The following is a 27,797-nucleotide window of genomic DNA, read 5'->3' on the forward strand; positions in this document are numbered from 1 at the left end:
AAGTAGAAAAATTGTGTTATTCTAGAGGGTAAAAAAATGAAGAATATAAAATTATATGGATACTAATATTACAACTAAGGAAACACTTCTGTGTATTTGGATCTGGCTTCGATGGTAACATGGTCAAATGTTCCAGTTATTTTAGTTTTTCAATGACACTGGTATTGTTCATTATACCATATACGTGTTTATTACTGTAAAATAAAATTAAAAGCATATGCTTATAATAACAAAATATTTGTTAAACATATGATTACATTTAATAATGCATCTTTTAGGGGAGACTTTTTACCAAAAAATGATTGTAGGTTCCTTTTTAGTAGAACGTGGGCTTTTCTTTCCCAACTCCACCAACCCTTGAGCATTTGATCACTTGGGATGATTTCAAAGAACACTGGTGCCTGGCTGTATCCTAAGAGATGAATTTTTCAGTGGATTTGGGTTTAAGCACAGGTATTAGATTGTTTAGGTGTGTTTTTTTTAATTCTCTGTCTATAATTCTATTGTGTAGCTTGGGTTGAAAATCACTAATACAATCTTAAGAAATTGTCTGAATTTTCATCTTTAGAATAAGACTTTCAAGAATAAGAATGCTATTTGGATGTTAATTAGACTGATGTAATTTAAGGAATTTTAAAAACAAAGTATCTTTATACTATCAGAATGGCAAGGTCAGTAATCATCTTATTCGTTGTTAAAAATAATATAAAATAGAATATTGGTGAGAGATGAGCACTATCCTACACTGTTTGTAGGAATGTAAACTGAATGTATTGATCAGTTTCACTGAAGGGCTTAACAATATGTCTTCAAAGCTTTTAAAATATGGAAATCTTTCTGTCCTTGCTATTTCACATTTAAGAATCTATCGTTAGAAAATAATAGGACAAAATGGCAAAGATATATTAATAAAAATGTTTATCATAATTTTGCCTATAATAGTAAAAAAATGGAAGCAACCAAAACATTCATGAGTGGGTTGATTAAATTGGGTATAGATCAATACATGGCACTAGTAAAATGATTCTGTAGCTCTATGTGAGTTAACATGGGAAGATGGTCATAGTATGTGGATAAATGAAAAAGTTATAGCATTAGAGCATGATACTAATTTATTTAAATATATATATATACACACACACGCGCACACACACACACACACACACGCGCGCGCACACACACACACACACAGGCAGGGAAAATCCTGAAAGCTATATAACTAAAATATTAATAGTCATTGTTTCCATAAGTGCTTTTATATTCTGCTTTATACTTTTCATACATTCTAGATTTGTGGAGGGTTTGGGTTTTTTTTTTCATTAAAACTAAGTACTAGTTTTACAAATAAAAATGGAAATTTTAAAAAATGAAAAATATATTTTTCAAAAGTGAAGCTTTGCACTTTTATTTCCCCAGTTGAATAAACTACAAAAGACTCTCCCATCTTCACCCTGTCTAATTGTGAAAAACAAGCTATTTGATATTCAACAAGTTATTTTTTTAAATGCCACACTTTTTTAACATGTTTATTTTTCCCAGTAAGAGATATAAAATCATCTCTGATACAGTTAATCTAGTTACAACCAATGAAGATGCCATGCAACAAATAAATTGAAATGTATCTTAATATCCATAATTACTAACAGGGTTTCTTTCTTTCTTTTGCATTTTAGGCAGTTCAGGCCCATCATCCTCCATAGCCATAGCTGGCACCAATCACCCCGCCATCACAAAGACAACATCTGTTCTTCAAGATGGCGTCATCGTCACCACCGCAGCTGGAAACCCACTGCAGAGTCAGCTGCCCATTGGGAGTGATTTTCCTTTTGTTGGCCAGGAGCACGCACTTCATTTTCCACCCAACAGCACTTCAAACAACCATCTTCCACACCCCTTGAACCCCAGCCTCCTCAGTTCTCTACCTATCTCTTTGCCAGTGAATCAACAGCATCTCCTAAACCAGAATCTATTAAATATCCTCCAGCCTTCAGCAGGAGAAGGCAAGTCTGAGATCAACCTCCACCCTTTAGGTTTTCTCAACCCGAATGTAAACGCTGCTTTAGCTTTTCTCTCCGGTGACATGGATGGGCAGGTATTACAACCTGTTCACTTTCAGCTCTTAGCTGCTCTGCTTCAGAACCAAGCCCAAGCAGCTGCCATGCTTCCCCTGCCATCTCTCAATCTGACCATCTCAGATCTTTTGCAACAGCAAAATACCCCTTTACCCTCATTAACACAGATGACAGCCCCACCAGACCATTTGCCAAGCAATCAGTCAGACAACAGCCGAGCTGAGACCCTTTTAACCAGCCCCCTGGGGAACCCTTTACCAAGCTTTGCAGGCAGTGACACTACTTTTAACCCCCTGTTCCTCCCAGCTGTCACTGGGGCCTCAGGATTAATGGCCTTGAATCCCCAGCTGTTGGGAGGTGTTCTGAACTCGGCATCGGCCAACACCGCTAATCATCCAGAGGTTTCCATAGCAACCTCCTCCCAGGCAACCACTACCACAACCACTACATCATCAGCAGTGGCAGCACTGACTGTCTCAACACTTGGTGGGACAGCAGTGGTGTCAATGGCCGAAACATTGCTGAATATATCTAATAATGCTGGGAATACACCTGGTCCAGCTAAACTCAACAGTAACTCTGTGGTGCCACAGCTACTTAACCCTCTACTGGGGACAGGTCTGCTTGGTAAGTTAAATTTTTTCACAAATTTTTTAAAAAGAAACGTTTTTCTAATTCTATTTTCTCCTTTTTAAAAACTCCATTTTGTCACACTATTTTTTAAAATGTTTTTGTTATGTCACAGCTTAAGGAACTAAATATAACAACACCCCACATGATCATAGTTATACAAACATGAGAATGACTTTTTCCTTTTCCCTTGTTCTAGCAATACTAAATATTATTTTAATCTGCTTTCTCTTCTAATTCTGATGCCACCTAAACCTAACTTACCCATCATTCTCTTAAGCCAAGTAGCATCTTATTTTTCAAATAATAAAGCACAGGTACATCTTAAAAATAATTTTTATTTCAATTTTAGTTGGTGTGGCATCACAGGGTTAGTATGAGCAGCTGCACGGTGACTGGAAACAACTTGAGGAAGTGTTTTCCAGGTGAACCCTAAATAAACAAATCTAAACACTTGTCCAGCAAAATATAAACAAGGCATAAAAACACTGAAAGCTAAAGTCTATCCAAGTTCAAGGAACAATCCCTATAGCGGTTGCTAGATTTCCTCAGAATTATTCTTTTTAGACGTTTGTGGCTTAAAAACAAAGTCTTTCTTATGCATTGTCCTCTCTCAAAGAGTTAGAAAATGATGTTAAGCGTATTTAACTCTTGAATGCAGGTGACTATAATGTAAAACATAGGGATGGTGTCCATAAAGTCCAGAAGCATATGCAAATACACGTGATGTGGTCAAGGCCATGTTCAGTGTGTTAAAAAAAAAAATATGTTTCTAGATATTATGGACATCTTTAATAATAATAATTAGTTTTATCTGGCATAAATCATTGTAATTAAAAAATCTAAGTAGCATCACAAATCTACATATTTCAAGTTATAGGGGAATTTCTATGAAATTGTCCTCAAAATAATTTCAGTACTTTCAAAACAATTTTGAATATAAATTTAGTTATTAAATAATGCTAATTAATTATATGATAGTTATTTTAAAGATTGTGATAATGAATTATTTTGTTTTGTTAGTTTTCCTTACAATTTTAATGTTAGGTGACTTACCTTGTACTCCAAAACAAAAATGCATTTATCTAAACTAAATCTCTAATTTTATTTGGTGGTATTTATTTATGATTATGGCTTAATAATGAAATTTTATAAACAAGGCCTGATCAGACCCACTCATTTAAGTTATCTGATCAAGTATGTATGATTACTAAAATATTTTAGGACTAATTTCTACCTTTAATTATAGACATTCTTATAAAAAGAGAGCCAAGAAATCACATAACATTGACACTCAATATATAAGGATTAGTTAATGAATAGAGCAACTTCTAAGTAATCTTTGCATGATATAAAATCCAAAAACTAATTATGCAAGATAAAACTAAATAATAAAGCTACCCTTTCCTTACCACTTAGTAAGACTTTGAGAAGGAAAAAAAAAAGAAATGAAATGAAATGAATAAATGAATTACCCATTAAGTTCAGCTTCTAGTTTTGTTTTAGGAATTCTCAGGTACAAAGACAGGCATAGGATCTCTGAAGGATCACATTGACTTGTATTTATGTTTTTCAAACTGTAGGTGATATGTCATCAATAAACAATACTTTGAATAACCATCAACTGACTCATCTGCAGTCGCTGTTAAACAACAATCAGATGTTTCCTCCAAATCAGCAACAACAGCAACTTCTCCAAGGGTACCAGAATCTCCAGGCCTTCCAAGGACAGTCCACTGTTCCTTGCCCAGCTAACAATAACCCCATGGCTTGTCTGTTTCAGAACTTCCAGGTACTTACCTTCCACTTTTGTAGAAACCAATGTCTGGGTTTGTTTAAATATTTACTTTGGGGGGAAAGAGTGAAAAAAGTAGATTTTATACCTTTTTATATCTATTTACTGTTATTTCTCAAAATTGAGTATTATTCAATAGGCCAGTCTGTTGTACAAAGGTAATTTTGTTTTATGTAGTAGTCTTTTTTGAAACTCCGAATGTTACTCTCTTAATGCTTTTGTCTTTCTCATTGCACTCTTGATTAGGACCCTCATCCTTATTAATATACCCACTGACCTCACTTCTCCAGGCTCAGCTTTCAGCCCTGATCCTGGGCTTCTGCCATATAGTCTTTTATTTCTACGAAGTAAATTAATCCCTGATAGATTAAGGTGTTTGATGGAAGAAGTATCACTAAATAAATATAAGAAGAAAATATATAAGATTTTAAATATATATATATATATATATATATACACACACACACACACATTTGTGTGTGTGTGTATGTGTGTGTGTGTGTGTGTGTGAGAGAGAGAGAGAGAGAGAGAGAGAGAGAGAGAGAGAGACAGAGAAGGCTCTGTAAGCAAAACAAAAAACCAAAAAGTCAAAAGAAAAAGAAGTAACAGAGCTGACTACATAAAACTTTTAAATCTCTGGATAATATCAAAGATATTCTGAACAAAATTAGACAACCAACTGGTAGAAAGATATTTATATAATATATACCAAATTATTGACACCTGTAATATAGAAGGAACTCCTATGAATCAAGAACAAAAAGGATAATTGATTAGAAAAATGAACAATACATATAGATAATTCATAGAAAGTGAAATATATTTATTAATAAAATACAAAAATAATAATCAAAGGTATACAAATTAAAATGCTGTGTCCACCAAAATGATGTATCTATTTCTGACAAGAGTGTGACGGAATTGATTTTTTCACTCTTTTGTTAGTCTGTTTGAAAGCAGGAGGGTAATTTGGCAGTATATAAAGTTTTTAAATACACATATCTCTGTGCCCAGAAGTTCAACTTTTATGTTTCCATTTAAGAGAAATCTTCAAATGTGAACAAAATGGTGCATACCAGAATTTTCATTACATGAATTAAGTATCCATCAGCAGGAAAATAGTTAAATGTGTTATAATATATCCATCTACCTAATAACTTAAAAGATTAACTAGACTTAAACAATCCAATATAGAAAAAATCTGTAAGACTAAAGACTTCAATACTGCTCTATTGCCAAAACAGTACTACAGTAAAATTACATTCATTTTGAATCAAAGGAAATGGAAGGAAGGAAGGGGGAAAGAAACTAGGTTTCCTTTACAAATTCACCTACACAATTTTAACATATTAAAAAGTCTGCAAGGGCTGGGGATGTGACTCAGTGATAGAGTACTTGTTTAGCATGCATGAAGTCCTAGGTTCAATTCCCACCCCCCAAAAAATAAATAAAGTGTCTGCAAGGAGTGCTGCAGCACTGCTTACTTCTGAAAAAGGAATGGAATAGGAGTGGAGTAGGTGTTTGGGGTGCAGAACAGTGATGTAGAAAGCTTTTATCTCTTTTGACAATAATAAAATATTCACATGTATCTTGTATAATAAAATAATTCAGAAAGGAGGAAGAAGTGTGCAACCATGTCACCAAAAAAAGCAAGCAAGATAAAGCCTGAAGAGAATTCACTAGACTTAGCTATTAGTACTTAATCAGTGAGTTGGCAGAATGTAGTTTTGCTAGAGTAATGGGAGCAGGAACCAGATTGCCATAGATGGAATGGTGAATGGAATATTAGGTGTGTATTATGCCAGGCCCAGAGGCCTACACCTGTAATCCCAGGTTCTTGGGCGGCTGAGGCAGGAGGATCACAGGTTCAAAACAAGGGTGAAGTGCTAAGCAATTCAGTTTAAATAAAACACAAAATAGGGTTGGTGAGGTTGCTCAGTGGTTGAGTGCCCCTGAGTTCAATCTCTAGTACCAAAAACAAAAAAAAGAAGAGTGTAGATTATGTTTTCAAAACCTTAACTATGCAAAACACAAGAGAAATAGGGTAATACTCCATGGGGAAACTTCAAATAGAACACAATTTTAAAATATGGAAGCCATGCACATGATTAAATGCCAAAGGAGAGAGCCACAAAAGTGAGAGACTGAGCATGAAGAGAAGGAATAACAAATGAGACAAGATACCTGAGAGAGAGGGCTTAGCATCCAAAGCCTTAATGGAGAGCTTACCCACAGAGCACAGAGGAGCCCCTCTTATCCTGGGAAGTAGGACAAGACAGAGGACAGGTATAGTTGCTGAGAAACTATGTGTGCTATCACAGAGGAGGGAGTATCAGAAGTATAAGAGAATATGAGAACTCTTATCTGGTGGGCTGCATGCTCTAAGTAGGGTCATTCACTAAGAATAATGCAGGAGATGGCATAGCCACCAGCCTGAAGAAGTAGAGGAAGATTTGAATAATTGTGGAGAGTAAGAATGATATCTAATGAGAAGATCACAGGATTGAAGGGCAGCAATGGCCCACAGTGGAGGTTGAAAGCCATAAATTCCTATCAATAAGGTATCCAGCACCCTCAGTGTAGATATAAGTAAAAGAGGCAGTTGAAATGATCCAAGATTGAGATTTTTATCTGGTAATAGACAAGAGGATAATAGCAAGAGAGTAGTTGATGTGTTGTTGGATCCAAGGTTGTAGTTTAGTTAGGAAGGGCATAGAAGCAGAAAGGGAGTGATCATTTCAGGGTAGGGGAGATCCAAAATATCAAGGGTCTGGAGGAGCAATTTTCAGATAGATGTTAATGAGATTAAAATAACCTTGAGGACTTTGTCAAACTGTACTCGTCCTTCCTGTTCTAAAATTCTAATGTACTCCTCTATAGACATTCTCTCCCTTCACTCTCCCCAATTCAGAATCATTTCTGCAGTAAGCCATGGTCACATTGTCAGCATGGGGATATCTCTTAGCCAACAGCTTGATGAGGTTGAGGAGTTAACATTATTAGCCCATCTGAAATCTTTAAAATATAGTGTCATATCATCAAAATATTTTATCATTAAGAAAGGAGTCTACTCACTTTCTTTATTTTATTATAGATTGTATTTCACTTAGTTAAATAGAATCATCAGTGAGTTAAAAATCAGTGAGCTAAAATTTTCAAAATCTGGTTCTTTTGGTTTAGTTAACTGTGACTTGTTACCCAAGCTGCAAAGACCTTTAACCTCACAAAGTAAGTGGGTCATCATCTGAAAACATCTAGGGTCAACCACCTCAAGCTTAATTTTTCTAGAGAACATTAAAAAAGAAAGAAAATGTGTTAAATGATTTTAACCAAAGAAACAGTACTCAAACATGAACAAGATGTAAGCTTTTCTATGTGGGGTGACTTTTTCTTTTAATTTTGAGTCTTGTTTATTATATTTCCTTTCTTGTTAGATCTGCTTATCTTTTTATTTTTTATTTTTTTATTTATTTTTTAGTTGTTGATGGGCACAACATGTTTATTTACTTCTTTTTCATGTGATGCTGAGGATAGAACCCAGTGCCTCACAAATGTTAGGCAGGCACTATACCATCTGAGCTACAACCCCAGCCCAAGATCTGCTCATCTTTTTGATAAGCTTAAAATTATGGCCTTTCTCCTCAAGGCCTTTAAATTCTCTCTCTCTCTCTCTCTCTCTCTCTCTCTCTCTCTCTCTCTCTCTCTCTCTCTCTCTCTCCCCCCTCTCTCCACCTCTCACTGCTTCCTGTCCATTTCTTTAAGGTAAGAATGCAAGAAGATGCAGCTCTCCTAAACAAAAGAATAAGCACTCAGCCGGGGCTTACGGCACTTCCTGAGAATCCAAACACTACACTTCCACCTTTCCCAGATACACCCTGTGAGCTGCAACCGAGGATCGACCCAGCTCTTGGTCAGCAGGTGAAGGATGGACTCGTCATGGGTGGCCAAGGTGATGCTTCTGTAGATGCCATTTACAAAGCAGTCGTTGATGCAGCCAGCAAAGGAATGCAAGTTGTCATCACCACTGCCGTCAACAGTACCACTCAGATCAGCCCTATTCCAGCTCTGAGTGCCATGAGTGCCTTCACTGCCTCAATTGGTGACCCACTAAACCTGTCCAGTGCTGTCAGTGCGGTCATTCATGGGCGGAACATGGGAGGTGTTGATCATGATGGCAGGCTGAGGAATGCAAGAGGGGCTCGGCTGCCCAAGAATCTAGACCATGGCAAAAACTCAAATGAAGGAGATGGATTTGAGTATTTCAAGTCAGCTAGTTGTCACACATCCAAAAAACAGTGGGATGGGGAGCAAAGCCCCAGAGGAGAGAGAAACAGGTGGAAATATGAGGAATTTTTAGATCATCCAGGCCATATCCATAGTAGTCCTTGTCATGAAAGGCCCAACAATGTCTCTACACTGCCATTTTTGCCTGGGGAGCAGCACCCAATACTGTTACCACCAAGAAACTGTCAAGGGGATAAAATTTTGGAGGAAAATTTCAGGTATAATAACTACAAAAGAACTATGATGAGTTTTAAGGAGAGACTAGAGAACACTGTGGAAAGATGTGTGCACATTAATGGGAACAGACCTCGACAGAGTCGGGGATTTGGAGAGCTGCTAAGCACTGCAAAGCAAGACCTAGTCCTAGAGGAGCAGTCTCCGAGTTCCTCAAATAGTTTAGAAAGTTCTCTAGTCAAAGACTACATCCATTACAATGGAGACTTTAATGCCAAAAGCATTAATGGGTGTGTGCCTAGCCCTTCAGACGCTAAAAGCATCAGTAGTGAAGATGACCTAAGGAATCCAGACTCCCCCTCTTCAAATGAGTTGATACATTATAGACCAAGGACGTTCAACGTTGGGGACTTGGTCTGGGGCCAATTCAAAGGACTGACTTCTTGGCCTGGAAAATTAGTAAGAGAAGACGACGTTCACAATTCATGTCAGCAAAGCCCCGAGGAAGGGAAGGTATACCAATCTTTATCCATTGTCAAATACTAACCTTTGTTCAGATATCAATTATTGTTTTTTGTTATCATCACTTTGGATTCTTTGGATTTGAATTTAAGATTCTTCATGACTCATTGAGGTCTCACAAGCTTCTGGAGCATAAAATGAAGAGGGGATGGTTGTAGTCACCAAAATGTCATATCAACAAGGGGTGAGTTGTGAAGTGTTTATAGATCCCCTTAGGCTTATGGTGGATCTAGCCCAAGAATGAGATTTCCAGAATTTTGTCAACTCTGCCTTCCTTCCCTGCGTTTACCTATTTCTTTATTCCATAATCAGAGGAGGAAGGCAAGTGTCAATCACTGGGAAAAAAATGTGGTTAACTGGGGGAGGGTCTCTGAATATGGCAGAGGTAGGGGTCCTACTAGGCAACAGGAAGGTGAGGGAACAATGTCTCCTGCATGTGCTTACATGTGACACATAGGACTCAGCAAGGGTAAAAACTGGGTGGAGTTGCAGCAAGAAGCAGCAGGTAATGTGTGTGAGTTCAGAATGGTGTCTCCTTTCAGGAAAAGTTCTGGGCCTTTGTAACATACGGAAATGTTTAACCTCACAATCTGGTTCTACTTAACACAATCTGATCACATAAATTAAATGAAAACTCTCCATGAAACTACCATTCAATTTAGAAGAAATTAGTAGGAGTTTTCTCGTCTTTTCCCCTTTTACAAATGGTAAAATTGGCCCACTAGGCAAGAAATATGTGGAATGTTTAAAGCAGAAAAATTTATATTTGACCAGAAGGAAATAATTATACCCATTCTCCTCATATGATGAAAAAACATAATTTTTTATCTTCTTAGGTAATAAAAATTACTCTTACAGGTACATATTATTCTGTTAAAGAATATATTACATGAAGCTATTTTAATTCTGCCCAAACTTTCACTGGCACTTAGGTTTAATGGCAGGAAACCAAAAGCATTTCTGCCAGCACAATAAAGGATTCTTTCTCCAAAGAACCAGGAGGTCCTTAAACCCTTACTTGTAATGCCTAATATATACTTGTCAGGATACACTCTGGGAATAATGTTTCTAGGTTTGATAAGAAAATTAATTCCATACTCCTATTCTCAAAATATTTTATTCTCTGTACTTTCTGAGACCAGACAAGCATTCCTTGGGTTGATAAACCCAAATATTTTTGACAGTTTATTTAAGAAATAATTAGAAACAGCAAAAAATAGACTTTTATGATATAAATGGAACTGTTACAAATACAAGATGTAGTCAATGAACTGTTTTTCCATTTCTGTGCAAATGAACCAAGCCTCTTCGTGTGCCATTTTATAAGAAGCTGAACTAGAAAAGAGATTATGGCCCTCCTTCCCAGAAAACATCCTTCCTGTCCTAAGTGCCTTGTCTAAAAATCTTTTTTTTCCCCCCTGGATGGAACAAAGGCATGTATTTTTAATACATTTCACATTGAACAATGATCCAAAGTCATTTTTTTTATTAATCTGTTCTAAAATCCTGAGGATGAGTTATTCACTGATGTTCAAATTTCTTTTTTTAAAAAAATCATATTTTAAGAGTATAAGAAGTTATTTTGCCTCACCTAAATAAGCAACTAGTTTTTATTCACTATAAAGAAATAGTAACTCTGGAAATCCAGATTCTTCTTCTTTATTTTAGGCAATAAATTCTTAAGAGGAGCATGACATTGTTTTTGAAAATTCAAATATTCCTCCTCCCATTGACTAACATTGCAATTTTGCATTCTCAGATTAAAACCTTGGTATCAAGATACATTAAAAGCATTTTAGTAATTCAGAAAACCTAATTTAAAGCACACATTTTAAGATGAAAACTGAAAACATGTAATAAAATATTAGTGATAGCACATGAAATATTTATCATTAAAAAGCAAGATATAGCAGCCTTAAAAGCTCTCGGGCACTCAGCGTTTTTAACAACCTCTAGTCTTTTCAGGATCTATCTCACTTTTGCACATAAAAAAGCAAACCACTACTTCACAACATTCTTTTTTATCCTTTGGTCCACAAAACAAAGGAAGGACTTCCTCAGGCTTTATTTAATGATGCCCAGGGAACACAATGGTGCTAGTTTATAATACCAGAAAAAAAATAAATTTCAACAGGCCTGTCTAACTGCAAGCCAGGTATCCTTTACTTGATGTATTAGTGACCCTGGTTAATCAAGAAAAGATTAAACTATTTCTGTGTAATACCAAAACATGATCTATTTGAAAAAAGGTCTGTGGTAAAACATTATTTTTAATTTGCCCTCTTATCCAAGTGAATCAATTATGATGGAAATTTTATTTGCATAGAATTCCTTAATGCTCAGCAATGTTAGATAAATAAAGCCTTGTACATTAATAACTAGGCTTCTGCTTTTTAAAAGGTAAGCAGTGCCTTAAGTTCCCTTCTGTATACTAAAATGCCTGACATTTTAATAAAGTCTATAGAGAATGAGAGAGACTAATTCCATAAACAATTTATTTATTATAGTAAAACCTTATTAATTCCATCTTGCTGATGTGAAAAGTTGGCTCATTTCCCCTAGTGTTTATCTTTGAAGTTTTGAAAAGAATAGGTTTGCCAAACATTTTAAATAAACCTTCTTAGCCTCTTAGCTTTATACTGTCTCTGTGTCCACCAAAGTAAATTAATCTAAGATCCTGTCAGATCCCACCAGATAAAAATCTATGTTAATTCAAGTTTTAAAATAGATTTATTATCCCTCCTTCCATTCCATAGCCTGTCATTTATATTTTCAGTTATACCCGTCTTCTCAGCAAACTACCTCAAATTCTTTCTGGAAGCAGGCAAAGAAGAAAAAACAAGAACAATTAATTAACTTGATCACAGATTACTATTTGAAAGCGAGCTGGATCCCTCTCTAGTTTTCATGTTGCATGAGTGGTCTTTGGTCTAGGTGAGGCCAAGGGTATAGTTGAAGTACTGGAATCTTCCAAGACCTGAGATAGCCACCTTGTCTTTAAGTTCATAAATAGCAGACTCTTTGGTCGTCAGAAAAAATGGCTTAGTCAGTTTATGACTTTGGAAAGGCATTTTTAAGCTTTGGTGGGTTAGTATATATATAACAGAATGATAATGCATTAGAAATGTTCTGCGGTTTCTGAGATGATTTCCTAAGCATCACACACTGCATGAACATAGTCTAGAGGGAACTTGTGTTGATAGAGCAGTGTGGTAGAAAGAGGCATGGACTTGGGCATTCTGAAGTGAGCTTAATCTAAACTCTGTCAGTTAAGTGACCCTGTGTAGAGTTATTACTTTCCCAAGGAGCTGCAACCTCCTTACCTCTCAAGTGGGTATATTAATTCTTACCCAGAATGCTATCTTTTAAGAATTAGATGAGATACCACAGCTAGATTGTCTAAGCAAACAAAAGTGGCTCAATAAAAATTAGACTCTTTATCCCTATTTTCTATGTCAGACAATATATTAATTTGGAAGCCACAGTGATGGGAATGAAGTAGTTGACCTCAGTTATTGTTGAAATTGTTCAAAACTATTTTATGTACAAATTGGCATCTGATTATAAGTTAGTATTAGCTGTTAATTTCAAGCAAGAGTTCTACCTAGAAGCATTTTAAAGTACTCAATTTGTTGAGTGAACTTGAAAGTTCCTCTTCCCTCAATGTTTCCAAAAAATATCAACTCAGACTTCCTACCTTCCCTGCATATACAGACACCAATATCAATTAGTAGAGATGGTGGTCAACAGTCTATGAAAAGTTGGGCTGAATCACGTGTGTACTCCTATTCTAATACTGAAGCTATGCAACAGCACTGGAGGGTGTTGGGTGCCTCGTATTATACTGTTTAGGAAGTGGCATCTCCTTACTAATGTTTTTCCCTTTGTTATCAGTTTGTAATAAAGTGTGTTATAGGATATAGTTATATTTGTTCTAAGTATACCTGTGCAAGTTTCTCTCTGAACGATGAACCTTTATCATTTATGGTTTAGTCGCCAAAAATAGGACTTCAGTGCTATGCTCTAATACATAGTCATGTCCAGAGAGCTCTGCTTCCAAATCTTGGCATGGTGTTAGGGAAATTCTTGGAAAGAAAAGTGGCTACCCTGGCATTTCACACATATGCCATGTTGGGTGAAGATTCTTAAGCCTATGCAACTATGGGAGGATATGGAAATCTTTATGTACTTATTATTTCAGTAATTATTATTTTTTTTTTATTACTTTATTTTTTTTTATTTTTTTTTTTTTTACCTTTTATCTTTTTTTTTTTTTTTTTTTTTTTTTTTTTTATTGTTGGTCGTTCAAAACCTTACACAGTTCTTAATACATCATATTTCACAGTTTGATTCAAGCGGGTTATGAACTCCCAACTTTACCCCGTATACAGATTGCTGTATCACATCAGTTACCCTTCCATTGATTCACATATTGCCTTTCTAGTGTCTGATGTATTCTGCTGTCAGTCCTATTTTCTACTATCCCCCCTCCCCTCCCCTCCCCTCCCCTTAATTTAAAAATGCTCATTTTCTAAAACATATTTCATAACTGTCATTGGCCACTTTTGATCTTACATGAACTAGCCTTAAAGGGTTGCCTCTCATGTAATAATAACCAAAACATGAAATTCTTGGATATTTTTTCAGCATAGATCATTGATTTCACTCTTTTTGAACATTTTCACATTGGTTTTCATGTTTCATTGTTCTTACAGCTGATGTGTATTCTGACCTGAGCCAAACCTAAGAAAGAATTTATTAACAGAGTGGTACCAAATTGTCTCTTTTCAATGGAATGTCTTTTCTTGGACATGTAGAGAAATACTTATAATTTCCAGGAAAATGTCTATAAAAGGCATAGTGGGGCAGGCGCCCCATTCTTAGAATCACACTTGGGCTTTTTTTTTTTTTTCCACATGGTTGTATTTGGCAGGTATCAATTAAAAATAGCTCTCTGAATATGCATTCAAAATTGACAAAATTCATTATTGTTAAAACTCATAATCAAATTTACTTGGGAGCAAGACACTTTCAGTACACAACTTTCAGCATCATACCTTTGACAGTGTGGTGCATAAGCAAATATGGCTTCTCTCAGAGATTGGGCCTAGAGACCCACCTGGGGTGATGTGCCCTCCTTCAGAGTTTAAAAGTTTTACTTAGAAGAATATTCTTTCTGTGACTGATTCTCAGTGTTAACTAATTTTTTTCCCTTGGTAATACAATACTCTATTGAAAGTGTTCTTTGTTTATTCTCTTTGCCTTATTCTTTAACTAAAACTGTTAGAAACTGGTCCTTTTTCTTTGTACCTAATCAAGGTCTATAATATTTAAGTTGCATTTCAGCTGCTAGTGTGACAGGGAAAATCAGTGCTCTGTCAGCACCAGAGTCTCCTTGGAAAGGAAACAAAATAGTTTTTGGAAAGTAATAAGGTGTAAAATTCAGGCCAACAAAACCACTTCCTGATCAAAATTTGAAAGATAACAAGAATGAAGCACCAAGTAACATCAAGAAATGTGACTATTGGGGAAAAAAGACTAAAGTGAGCAAAAAGCTTGAGTAAGACTGTAAACCGTACTGTAGTGAATTGTAGAATATAGTGAACATTTTTCATCCTGAGCAAGATTAAACAGGAGTGGGAGGCCTGTCTCCCTTCACACAGGTAACTGAGATCTACCGCAGGGTTCACAAGCCTGACAGCACAATTTTCACATAGATAGCAGTAAATGGAATCTGAAGTCTAAGGCAAACGCATGTGACATGAACTTTTAAACACTGTTTTCTTAGAAATGGAGTTTATCCAAAACACATAATTCTGTTTATGTATTGTAGATTGACATGAGATCTGCTATCACATTTAGAGCACTTACTTTCCTCCTGTACTATAGTTCTGTAACATTAAAAACACTGTTATCAAATGCAAAAAGGAGCCGGAGTGGAGGCACACACCTGTAATCCCAGTGGCTTGTGAGGCTGAGGCAAGAGGATCATGAGTTCAAAGACAGCCTCAACAACTTAGCAAGGGCCTAGGCAACACACCGAGACCCTATCTCTAAATAAAAATTTTTTTAAAAAGGGCTGAGGATGTTGCTCAGTGCTTAAGAGCCCCTAGATTCAATCCCCAGTACCCACCACCACCACCCCCACACACACAAAAAAAAAACAACACACGCACACACAGAGGAAAGGAAGTACCAGATGTCTCAGATAGTACCACTGCCCAAAATTGTCATAGTGTGGATCTGGTTAGTTAATTTTAAAATGAAAAATCCTAAAAATTAGGATTCATTTAAGGGGTTTCTCCATGAACACTATCACTATTCATTTTGCTGTAAGATGAGGTTTATCCTTTCTGTGGAATCAACTTTTTTACATAAGCTACATATTATTTATTATCAATTCACATTATTTAAAAAATGTTGAAATACTTCACTGAAGTTAGCAGGATTTTTTTCAATTTAAAGATCTTATTTTTGAGATACACACTATCATTTTAAATATTTACTATTTAATAAATGTTTGATAATAATGAACTTGATAAATGCTTCCTATTTGTTGATTCAGATCTTTGTTTCCCAGAATTCAGCTAAAGTTGCATTTTTTAAATTTATTTTTTAGTTGTAGTTGGACATAATACCTCTATTTTATTTATTTTTATGTGGTGCTGAGGATTGAACCCAGGGCCTCACATAAGGCAAGTGCTCTACTGCTGAGCCACAACCCCAGCCCTAATGTTGCATTTTGCCTATCCTATTGTTTACCCGAATTTTTTTTCTTTCAATTAATTTACTAATTTATTTATTCATTCAATAAATATTTGTTGGCTATCTATGTACTAAGCACTATTCAGACCACTTTTAAATTTAAATATCTACTTTTAACCTAAGTTATCATATATGTGAAACCATAGGCATGATGTTATTTGTATTTTTCTAACATAAATTTACATAAATATATAACTATTAAAATGTTTGAAGATTTGTTCATATTCCACCTAAAATAATTTCGTATGTCACCAAAGCGAAGTACTTAGGGAAAAGCTGCTTTGGTATTTATGTATGTATGTATGTATGAATTAAATTTTCTTTTAGTTGTAGAACGACACAATACCTTCATTTTGTTTATTTAGTTTTTTTACATGATGCTGGGGATCGAACCTAGTGCTTCACATGTCCTAGGCAAGTGTTCTACCAGTGAGTCACAACCCCAGCCCATTGGTATTTATAAAGTACATCCATGTTCACAGTTTTAGATCTTCTCAATAACCCATAATGACGTGCATGATTATCCCCACTTGACCAAAGGAAGAAATGAAAACCAGAGAAGTAGCATTCCTAAGACACAAATCACTGACAGTTAAGGCAGACTCCAAACTCTGGTCTTCTAACTCTGAGCTTGTACTTTTTTCATTATACCATTGCCCCAACATTTGTAGAGATAGAGTGGGGAATGAAGACCGAAGGGGGAGCTGGAGGTCAGCTGTCTGGCCTATTGTGAAATCTGTCATGCAGCTTGTGCTCCATCCACTGACCTTTATGTGATGGCTTTGCCCCAGCACTAAGTATTAGTAAAGAAATCACAGAGTGGTATTATCAGGATTAAAGCCTGCAGGGAATTTTGACCTCATCTCTAGTTAACTGGGTCTATTCAAAAGTGATCTAGGATCATTGATCCAAGCTTTTCTAATATGTACTTTATACTTCATTTTAGAGTCTTGGTGGGTCTTTCTGAAAGGTTCCTATTTCCTTTTGTCATAGATTTTAAGTTACTTCTGAGATATACTACATGCTACTGTGCTGACCCCAAACCAAAATTAAATTTCCAGATGTTATTAGTGTGTACCTTCTGAACTAAATAAGCAACAAGAGAGATTCAGTCTTGTTCAGAAAAGCTCTCAATCTTCTACTAAACAATAGTGTCTGAGTATGACACTATGTCATGTGTGTTTCTAATGCCTCTGCACACACTCCAAGACTATATATGGAAGAATTATTAAATTTAAAGAATTAAATTGAGAGAAAGAAGAGTTTTTTAAAAATAATCAACATGTATATTTAGACATGAGGTAGTATGTGACCTATAAATGCATCTAAATTACAAGTATCTTTTTCTAATTCTTAAATAGCACATGTGTAAAGAGGCCTATTATTATGACCATTAATACTAGCATCATTATTGTTAGGATGAGACTGTGGGCAGATTATGACTAAAGAGAAATATAAAAAGTCCTCTCTCAATTTCTCACTAAAATAGGAATGAAATCATTTATGAAACTCTTCTAACTTATAAATGTATAAGAACCCAAGATTATAATTATAGGTAAAGGTATTACTTGCTTCTTCAATATAGGTTTTAGAAGAGTGCTTTTGTATGTTTAACCTTTTCTGATGTTATACTTATGTATTTGATTTCCAGGTGCTTTTTTTGATTTACAAGTTAACTGAGTGATTAATAAGGGAATGTTCATTATATCATTAAACATGATTTCCATTTGATAAGAAATTGGATTTATTTTGTTTTCTGATACCATTTTGGGGGGAGTATCTTCAAAGAATTTCTTAAATATTGTTCAAGCATATAAATACTTCCCCCAGAAATCTCACACAGTCTTCATATATATTTCATGATACAGATATATAAATCTGAAAGAAATAAAATAAACATTTTCCTCTGGATATGTATAATCTTGTCATAGCAGAAATGCACACCTTATTTATATTTAGTTTAAGATAGCACTGCCATTACCTCTTTTGAGGTCATTTAATCCTTCATAAATAATATAGTTCATTATGACAGTGCCTTAGTGTCTTGAGGTAGATATAAATGGAGAAACTTATAATAGAAATTAGTTTTGAAAAAAAAATTACTGGAAAATTGTGCAAGCATAAAAAAATTGAAGATTGAGCAAGTTATCACCTAAATTTCTGTAAAACTAACTTGATTTAAATAGTTATGTTTTTTAGTGTGCATGTATGTTTTTTGTGTGTAACTTTATATAATTTATATACATAAAATGGTTGTATATTTCAATATATATTAGAGTTAGTCTGATGGAAAGAAGTTGAACCCTTTGGAGTCAGCTGAGTTTTAACTCTGGTCATGCTACTTAAACTTATGGGTCTCATCTGCAAAATAAAAATAATATTAGTATGCAGTATTATCATTAAATGATAAAACAGTGCCTTTTACATAAAAATGCACAAGGAATGTTTTCACTGTCCCTTATTTCTTTAATTAAAAATAAAAATTAACAACTTTACAAAAATAGTTTTATACCTAACAGTTTTTCAAAATTCAGATCAATAGGGCAAGTTTTCATTGCTGTGTCTTTGTTTCTGCGGCCTCAATCCATTTTTGAGTTCTGTCATTACAATAGCTTGTATCTAATAGGACTTTTTGTTACAGGAGAGCTTTCTTTCACCTAAAAGAAGTTTATTTAAAAATAAGTAGAATTAGTTTTTGATACATAAATGTAATGTGCACAGCATCTTTTATATTCCCTTCACGTGACTGAATATAGGATAGAAACTCATTTCTAATGTGAAGTGTAAAATATAAAAATGTAAAAATATATTGGGGAACTTTTATTTTATTTTGTTAAACAATAAATGGATACATTCAACTTACTTAAGCTTCTCTAGTCATCCAATAGGACATGTTTCTTTAAGCAAAGTGTTATGGGAACACAATCCTGTCTTTTTCTAGTGCACAATGGATGGGTACCCCCAATGAACATGTATGTATAAGATATTTGTATTCATCAGGAAAAAGTACAAAAATATAAAAAGGAAACCATTCCCATTATTTGACTGTTTTTCTTTTCATTGATCAATTAGAAATGTTGGTACTCAGACACGATAATGGAAACATTTTGTTAATCTAGTAATAATTTCCTTGCTTATTAGTGTTTATTTTCTTAACCATGAGGCATTTTAATGAACTCTGAATTTTCATGTAAAGTGGACTGTGATGAGGAGGACAAACTGTGATAAGAGACCGCTTGAAGCTATGTTTACACAGCAAGCAATAGTATTTCTACAGAGGCTGATTTATTTTATAGATCAATAAAAATAGCAAAATTTTTTAAATGTATTTTTAAAAATTCATTAGTCACATCCAGGTTTTCCTTTTTTTTTTTTGGAGGGAGGTATGGCTTCAACAACCATGAACCAGCGGGGCCTGGTGGTATGCTCCTGTAATCCCAGGGGCTCAGGAGGCTGAGGCAGGAGGATTGCGAGTTCAAAGCCAGTCTACAAAAGCGAGGTGCTAGGCAACTCAGTGAGACCCTGTCTCTAAATAAAACACAAAATAGGGCTGGGGATGTGGCTCGATGGTCGAGTGCCCCTGAGTTCAATTTCTGAGACCAAAAAAGAACCATGATCCAGATCAATGGGGGCATATAGCAAAGGCTGCATACAAACCCCCAGCCATTTTCTGTTGGCCACACTCTGCTGAGGTAGTAGACTTCACATGGACTGGCACTGATGCCACAGGACAGCAGCGGGTTCATGCCCATACAGTATTAGCAACACCCTCTTCCCACCTCAGCCTGGACTGTGGGTTGCCTATGGTCCTGCTGGTTCTGTGGCTTCTCAGAGCCTAAGCAATCCAGATAATAGCTGCTCCATGCCAGAATGTGCTCAATATGATGTCACATTTTAATGCTCACTTCAAGTCTAGCAAGAAGGTAAGTGTTACTGTTCTCATATTAAAGAGGAGGAAAAAAGACTCAAATTCTGACCTGTTGTCTCCAAAGGCCACCCTCTTCCCTAACCATAGCTCTTGTATTCCCTTTAGGGAATACTAATGCTCAGTGACTGAGCATCAGGAAGTGTGAAAGTGAATCTGAATTTTTTATTTGTATGATTTTGTGACTCGAAGGTTATTTAAATTCCAGGTTTTCTTCCCCAAACATTATTTTCAAAATGTTGACAATTTCAAAGCCAAACAGTCTTTCATTTCCATTGAGACTGCAGCTTAGAGCCACAGAGTCAATCTCTAGTTGAACAAGGACAAAAAAATTGACAGGGCAGTGAAGGTCAAGGCTCCCTTCCCCCAGTGCAGCACCTGCTTGTACAACAAGAAAATAAAAACTGTGTTGAATGATTGCAGGTCTGGGTAATGTGGTTTGGTGTTCATACCTTCACTCAGGTGGAGCCGGAGAAGTTGAAGACACTAACAGAAGGTTTAGAAGCCTACAGCCGAGCCCGGAAAAGAAACAGAAAGTAAGCACTTTTGTTTCCCCCAATTTGTTTTTCAAGGATATGATTTACTGATTTTTCTTCAAGGAAAAATAAAATCTCACTAATCCGGTCTATGTTGTAACCTGTGTAAGTGCAGTTTAATGGCTATCACCAAAGAGGACCATTTTAGACAGGCCAAATTAACCATTCCAAAAATTATATTGTTTCCTAACAATTTGTGTTTTCACTCTGTGTGGAATTTACTTTTTATCAGCTCTTTCCCCACTCCCTCCATCTCCTTGCCTTTCATTTAACGGGAAAGAAAATATGATTGATGTTTCTTTAAACAGCAATTAAATATGCTCCAGAAGTTTAGTTAGCTTATCCATTTGCAATTCAAATGCTTTGGTGGGGAGAATACACCCATTTGTACACATATAAAATATTTTGGCAGATTAGCTATTAGTCATAAAGATCCTAACTAATGATTTTTTTATTGTGGCAGGGGTATGGACTTTAAAATAGGTTTTATTTGGAATTATAACAAGAAGTTGAACTTGGGCCATTATTTAATCAAGTTTTCCTGGATTTTTTTCTTGAGGAAAATGTAGTACAGATGAGAAGAAAATATTAGAAACCATTTTTTACTACAATACAATGTCTTATGTATAATAATTATTATTTCATATGAACTTAGAGAACTACAAATGCACTTCTGTTTATGTACATAAAGTTCTTATAATACATCATTGGCATACCTGTACAGTTGCTATAAATCCCACATTATCAAATAACCTCGAATCTCATATTACTTTTTATTCACTTATGAAATGATCCTCACATCCTTCCCCCAAACATTTACACCTAGGCTGTCTTTTTGTATTTTATCATCATTTTAAAAGCATCACTTTAACTTATGTGTATATCAAGATTTATAAAATGGAGATTAGACTGATTAGTAGTATCTCTTGCATAAAAGACTTAAATAATGATACCAATAATATCTACTAAAGGGCATGCTCTTGCCCTTTGTGGTGTTTTCAGTAATTCTTCTCAGCGGCACAGTTATAGAAGTCAATAAATCTTGGAGAGACTCCTCATCTCAATAGACTGTCTCATAAAAAGACAACAACCATAGGGTAACTCCTGTATGCTTGTGTGCATACTCTTTGGAAGGCAGCACTTGGGCATTGGTTATTGTGAGGGCTGAGTAAACTGTCAGATAAATGCCGTACATGTCCAATGAAGATCACAGAAATCCAGGTCCCCTTCTGCTCTAACTAAAGTGGTACATCTCTTCAGAGGTTAGGGTAAGTTAAGGCCAAAAAAATTAATAGCAGGTCTGCATGAAAGGAAGGAAGTTGCAAAACAGTCACATCACAAATTTTTAGTGGGCCAGTTGCTATAGAATATTCAATAGTACATATTTTTTTTGGTGTAAAGATCCCCAAAATAATTCCACAGTGAAGAGCATGCCAGTTATTTGGATTATAGGCAAAATAGAGTTTATAACACAGAAATGAAATAATGCCTCCAAATATTTAGATACACTGCCTTGAAATGAATTTCTTTTGCCCATAGATTTGCTGTTAATCAGTTTCTAAAATGTAATGAGTAACAAACAAAACACAACTTTAAAATCATTTCTTTACAACCAGTTTATTATGTGTGGTGAATTAATATGAGGGAATTCTCCTGATCATAACCAAAAACTTAGATTACATGTTGAAGAGGCAGAAAGAAAAAATATGAAGTAAATATTAGTAAAAAGCAGCTTTGTTGATCATACTATTATCTAACCAGTCTGACTTACCTTGTAGATACCCAGTAGAATACATTTTGCACATATAATTTCAAATCCATTAATTTTTTTCCTCCCAGTCACAAGATAGAACAGAATTACTGAGCCTATTTACAAATGAGGACACTCAGACCCAGATATCTTAAATAATTAGTTAAAAGTTACATAACTGATAAATGATACATTAAACTAAATAATTTATTTATTCCCAATTTAAGGAGACTAATTTAGAAAAAAAAATATCTGCCTGTGCCAGGCATACTGCTACTCCAGTCCCTGGAGCTCACTTCTAAGTAAAAGAACAGATACAGAAACAAATAAAATGTGAAGATAGCAATGATGGCAAGATATATAGTGTATTTGGGGATCATAGAGAAATGGCATTAAACCCAGGTAAAGAAAGGTTTCTAGAAATGATATCTGAAGCAAGCTTTACACTCCCGTAGGTTTGTAATGATTTCAATAATATCTATTAAAGGAAACCAGACCAAAATGGGGGGTGGAGTGGATAGTGTTTAGATAAGAACAGCACTTGGATTTGTAGGAACGCATCAGATAGGAAGTTATAAGAGATGTGGCCTGGGGTGTAAGCAGGAATCAGATCTTGAAGGGCTTAGAAACAGCCAGTAAGATCTTTATCTTATTGGAAGTGCCTGAAGGGCTCAGATGGTTGGATTTTCACTTCAGATATGGATGTGGAAGAGAACAAATTTTAAGAAAACAGTATTGGAAACAGGGAAATCATCTAGGAGCTCATGCCAGAAGACAAGGGAGGAAGAGGACCCAAACCAAGAGGTGGGTAATGAGAATGGATGAGAATGAGGGTGGCCAAGAAATATTGAGGAGGTAAAATTGACAGAGCATGGTGATTGATCACAATGTGAAAGAGGCCAAACAATCAAGGACAGCTGTCAGGTTTTTACTTGGGTGACTTGATGGTGGTGGAAAAACACTGGCTGGTGTGGGAAGTACAGGGGAAAACTGATGAGTGCAGTTTGGGGAGCCTGTGGACTGGACTCACAATCCTGAAACTGAGAGAAGTGGTACTTGACAATGTGAAATAGCTGTAGTCACACAGAGATACTTTGATCACTTGACAAATTGTGGGCTAAGTATTGAATGCTGGAAAAAACTGAACACTTAACAGAGAGAACAAAGAAGATGGGAGGAGGACAGGAGAATCAGGGGAAGTGGGTAAGGTCTTAGAAGACAAAGATTGAAAATTTACTGGATGATGAAATGATGGACAGAAGTCCAGTAAGACAAGAACTGAATATCTCCATTGTTGGGCAGTTTGGAGACCACTTGTGGCCATACAGAGCAGTCTCCAGTATAGTGATAGGGGAACAAAGTACTCCTGGTTGAGGAGAGAATAAGAATAAGAAAGTAGAGGAGCAGATAGAGGCTATTTGCACTCATTTATACACATTCTTGGAAAAAAACAATGAAGAATCTTTCAGATGACAAAGATTTCACTACTTTGGTAGAATGAGAAGAAAAGAGGAACCGTCTAAGAAAGGAAGGTGGTGTTTGGAACGAGGGGGTTAAGAGGTTGGTTTTGACCTGGGTTCAGGTCCTATTCTGTGACCTCATAGCCGTGTGCCTTTGGGGATGTTGCTTGATCTCTTGAAGTCTAAATTCTTCATTTCTAAAACAGGAATATTACTTCCTATCTTGGGTTTGTTATAATATCCTTAACATAGTAGTTGGCTAATGATATTTAGTAAATGGCTATTTTTAGAAACAAAAATATTTTTGCCAGTTGAAACATTCTAGCACTGTATTAGATATTTAGAACTTTATGTAGTTTTTGTTTTGTTTTTTGTACTGGGGATTGAACCCATAGGCACTTAAACACTGAGCCACATCCCAGCACCTCCCTCCCCTCACCTTTTAAAGGATCACTTATCTTTTATTACCATAATTCCTTAACAAAGTTGAAACTGGGCCTAGCCTGTTTTTATATTTTATTTAGAGACAGGGACTTGCTAGAATTCATAATCCTCCTGCCTCAGCCTCCTGAGCAGCTGGGATTACAGGCTTGCACCTGGCTCATATAGTTGTTTGAATCCTTAAGATCTATCTTAATCCAAACTATACAATAAATAAATATCTTCAAACAGATGTACTAATTGCATCCTAATCATATAATTAGTATAAAATGTTTATATAAAACATTATTCTGGGAATTTTGTACTTAAAAACATATAGCTTTATAAAAGAAAATTTTCATATCTTTTAGCTGTTATAGTTTTCATTTAAATGAGGATCAAATCTTCTCTCAATATGTACAATTTTTTGATAGCCTGATATTTTATGAAGCTGCAAAGTGCTGAAATGATAAAATAAATCTTATTTTCATGCTAAACCAAGAAATAATACTTAGCTTCTTTAATTTCTTAAATCTGCCTGCTTTCTGTATGTATTTGATTTTCAGACTATAGGGTTCTTGATTTTCAGGTCTCACTTAAATTTGTTCTGTTCTACCTGCAGTGAGTCACAGTCAATCTGAACTGTCACTGGAGTAACATGCCATTTCTCAATTCCCTCCTATTTCTTGTATCATTCACAGATCTGTACCTGGCCTTTTTCCCCTCTAATTAGCGAAGATAAGGATAATGTGTGACAATATAGGCAATGAAGTTGAGAAGTGGCAATTATCTCCATTAATAATTAGAAAGGTGATTATATGAACATCTATTACTTAATCAAGTAGGTTTTAGAGTGTCCATTAGTAAAAATGTTTATTATTAAATGTCAGCAGGGAATAGAAAATAGTAGAGGAGACTCCATGGGGAGGCCCTCTAGACTGGAAGACTAAATTTTGACTAATTGTTCATTTCATGAACTCATGGAGTTTTTTCTTCCTCTTTTAAATTAATTCTTCCCTGACCTAACCAGTTAGTGTGAAAATTGGTTTACAGATTTGACAGCTGGGAGAGTCTATCTTTACCTCTTGATTCTCATGATGTATTCAAATAATTTCATGCCTCACATCTATGCATTTATTTTTATCTTCCAAAAGTAGTAATTTCTCCCTCTACTAATTGTTTTAACTGTATTACAGGCAAAACATTATACTAATTTCACTTAAGTTAATGCAAGGTTTTTAGAAACGTTTTAAATATTTTGCTGAAGAAAAAGATGTGCTGGGGATTGAACCCAAGGCCTCACTCATGTGGGCAAGCACTGCAGCAAGCCACATACAGGTTTATTTTAGATAATTATAACTTTTTAGATACAGTCAATTTTTTTCAATAATAAGGATTATTAATTGTTTTGGTTTTTAACTTTTTTCATATTTTTTAAAATTTGTTCTTTTTAGATATTCATGATAGTAGAGTGCATATTGACATTTTATACATACATTGAGTATAACTTATACTAATTAGCATCCCATTCTTGTGGTTGGACATGATGTGGAATTAACAGTGGTCATTTGTCATTACATGAACATAGAAAAGTTATGTCCAATTCATTCTGTCTTTCCCATTCTAAACCAGAAAGATTTTATAATCAAAAGATACAATAACTAAATATCATTTAAAACTGATTTCCATACTTTCCAGAAACAACAACAAAAAATATTAAGGATACATTTATTTAACACATTACACAAAGCACGATTTTTCTGGGACATTTGGTAGTGCATGATATTCTCAGAACCTTCAACAAACAGCCTCAAAAAGGTCCCAGCCTAACCTCAGCCAAATTCAGATGACCCTGCAGACACCTGAGATTGGGTTCCCTCTTATTCACTCAGGATCATGCTTCACAAACTCCTCAATGGAAAAACAACTCAGACTGACTCTCCAAGGTGGCCAGGACCCCTTAACACAGGAATGGGAATGTGAGTGAGAGACGATGCCTATGTGAGGAAACACTGAGCACTGGTTAGGAGAAATGAGTGCATTCTATCAACTTGAACAGTGTTCATAAATAATGGTAAAGGGAAAATGGGCAAGTATGTATGTATATCATGAAACCTGTGTGCATATAAAAAACATAGTATGATACTAACTCCTGTTCATGGATGTGTCATGTAAGATATGAAAACAGACCAGAAGCTGGGGAGGAACATAGGAAAGAATGTGACTGGAAATTGTGGAAAGATGGGAAGTCCAATTTTTTTCTTTTTAAATAAAACTTAAAGAAAATATGTAGTTTATTGACAGTTCATTCTGGAGAGGGAATATATTAGGGTCATTATTTTATTCTGTGCTCTTTTCTGTATTGTTTAAATTTCTAAAAATGAATAAGAAAAATATAAAAGCTAAAGGTTATCTAACAAGTCCAGCAAGCCAGAGAGGGTTGGTGCTATATTGCTCTTATAATTTGGTTAAAACAAGTACACTCAGTCTTTCCTTTTGGTTAGACTGACTTAAGTGTATACATGTCTTCCAAAACATAGGACCAACCATGTTCGTTTTGGACAAATGTTTTTATTTAGCAAACATATGCAGCTTTCATAGTGTGACTAGAAATGTAACACTCAGGGGTAGAAAACTCAAGAGTTCTCTAAGGGGCAGAAATATGAAATGAAATATATAAATTGTCCGGTCACGGTATGAGGGCAGTGGTGAACTGAAAGGCCTCATCTGAAGTTCAAAATGTTTCTGCGAATACTGCGCTAGCCAAACTAAATGGGACTGTGAGGAAAATCCTCCCACAACTACAAATTTGAAATCTCCATGTGATGCTGAGATGGGACTTAACTCTTGGAAAACCATATGACTAGTATTACTTCTGCAGCTTTTCTAGTAAATGTCCTATCAAGATAAATGAAATGGGGCTGGGGTTGTGACTCAGAGGTAGAACGCTTGCCTGGTGTGTGTGAGGTTCTATTCTCAGCAGAACATATAAATAAGTAAATTAAGTAAAGGTCCATCAACACCTAATTATATATATTCACAATATTTGAATATTCACAATAATTGAGTAATTATTTATATGCATAAAGGAGGAAAAACAAGTTAGCAGGATGAGCAAAGGGTGAAAAACCACAGAGAGGGATAATGTGGATTCGCCTGATTTTAGTAATCAGCGCAAGAACTTCATAGGTAGTTTCAGAAATGACAGATGTGTGTTATTCAGTCCAAATATACATGATAGAATGCTGAGAAGAGAGAAAAAGTCAAAGGAATGATAGGTACCCTGAAAACCATTATTCTTTATCCGTTCAAATAGTTACATGTTTTTGGCTTTAGGGAAAATATGGTGAGGAACAGGCTCAGAGCCACAGGTGTGGCAAGTTAAAAAGAAATTTCTCACCTGTTAAGAATTTTAGCCTTTACTTGCTCAATTCCAGAAGCTAGGATGCTCCAAAGAGGGCAGA

At 35.4% G+C, this 27,797-nt stretch overlaps 1 protein-coding gene across 25 annotated transcripts in view; it reads left to right on the forward strand.

Annotated features, from left to right (window-relative positions):
• Window positions 1-27,797, forward strand: part of Mbd5 (methyl-CpG binding domain protein 5) — a 394,577-nt gene that overhangs the window by 362,589 nt on the left and 4,191 nt on the right. For 9 of the 25 annotated variants that reach the window (XM_078017348.1, XM_078017349.1, XM_078017345.1 and 6 more), the window contains 5 exons: window positions 1,674-2,699; window positions 4,286-4,494; window positions 8,260-9,468; window positions 20,591-20,703; window positions 23,150-23,257. In XM_078017348.1, the coding sequence (XP_077873474.1) occupies window positions 1,674-2,699; window positions 4,286-4,494; window positions 8,260-9,468; window positions 20,591-20,703; window positions 23,150-23,257 (2,665 nt within the window). Of the gene's footprint in view, window positions 1-1,673; window positions 2,700-4,285; window positions 4,495-8,259; window positions 9,469-9,569; window positions 9,662-20,590; window positions 20,704-23,149; window positions 23,258-25,034; window positions 25,144-26,225; window positions 26,313-27,797 lie in introns of those variants that run through there. The other 16 variants (XM_021736031.3, XM_078017350.1, XM_013366040.4 and 13 more) reach the window with 14 other exon arrangements.

The sequence above is a fragment of the Ictidomys tridecemlineatus genome, chromosome 7 (assembly GCF_052094955.1).
Source record: "Ictidomys tridecemlineatus isolate mIctTri1 chromosome 7, mIctTri1.hap1, whole genome shotgun sequence".
Taxonomy (NCBI): domain Eukaryota; kingdom Metazoa; phylum Chordata; class Mammalia; order Rodentia; family Sciuridae; genus Ictidomys; species Ictidomys tridecemlineatus.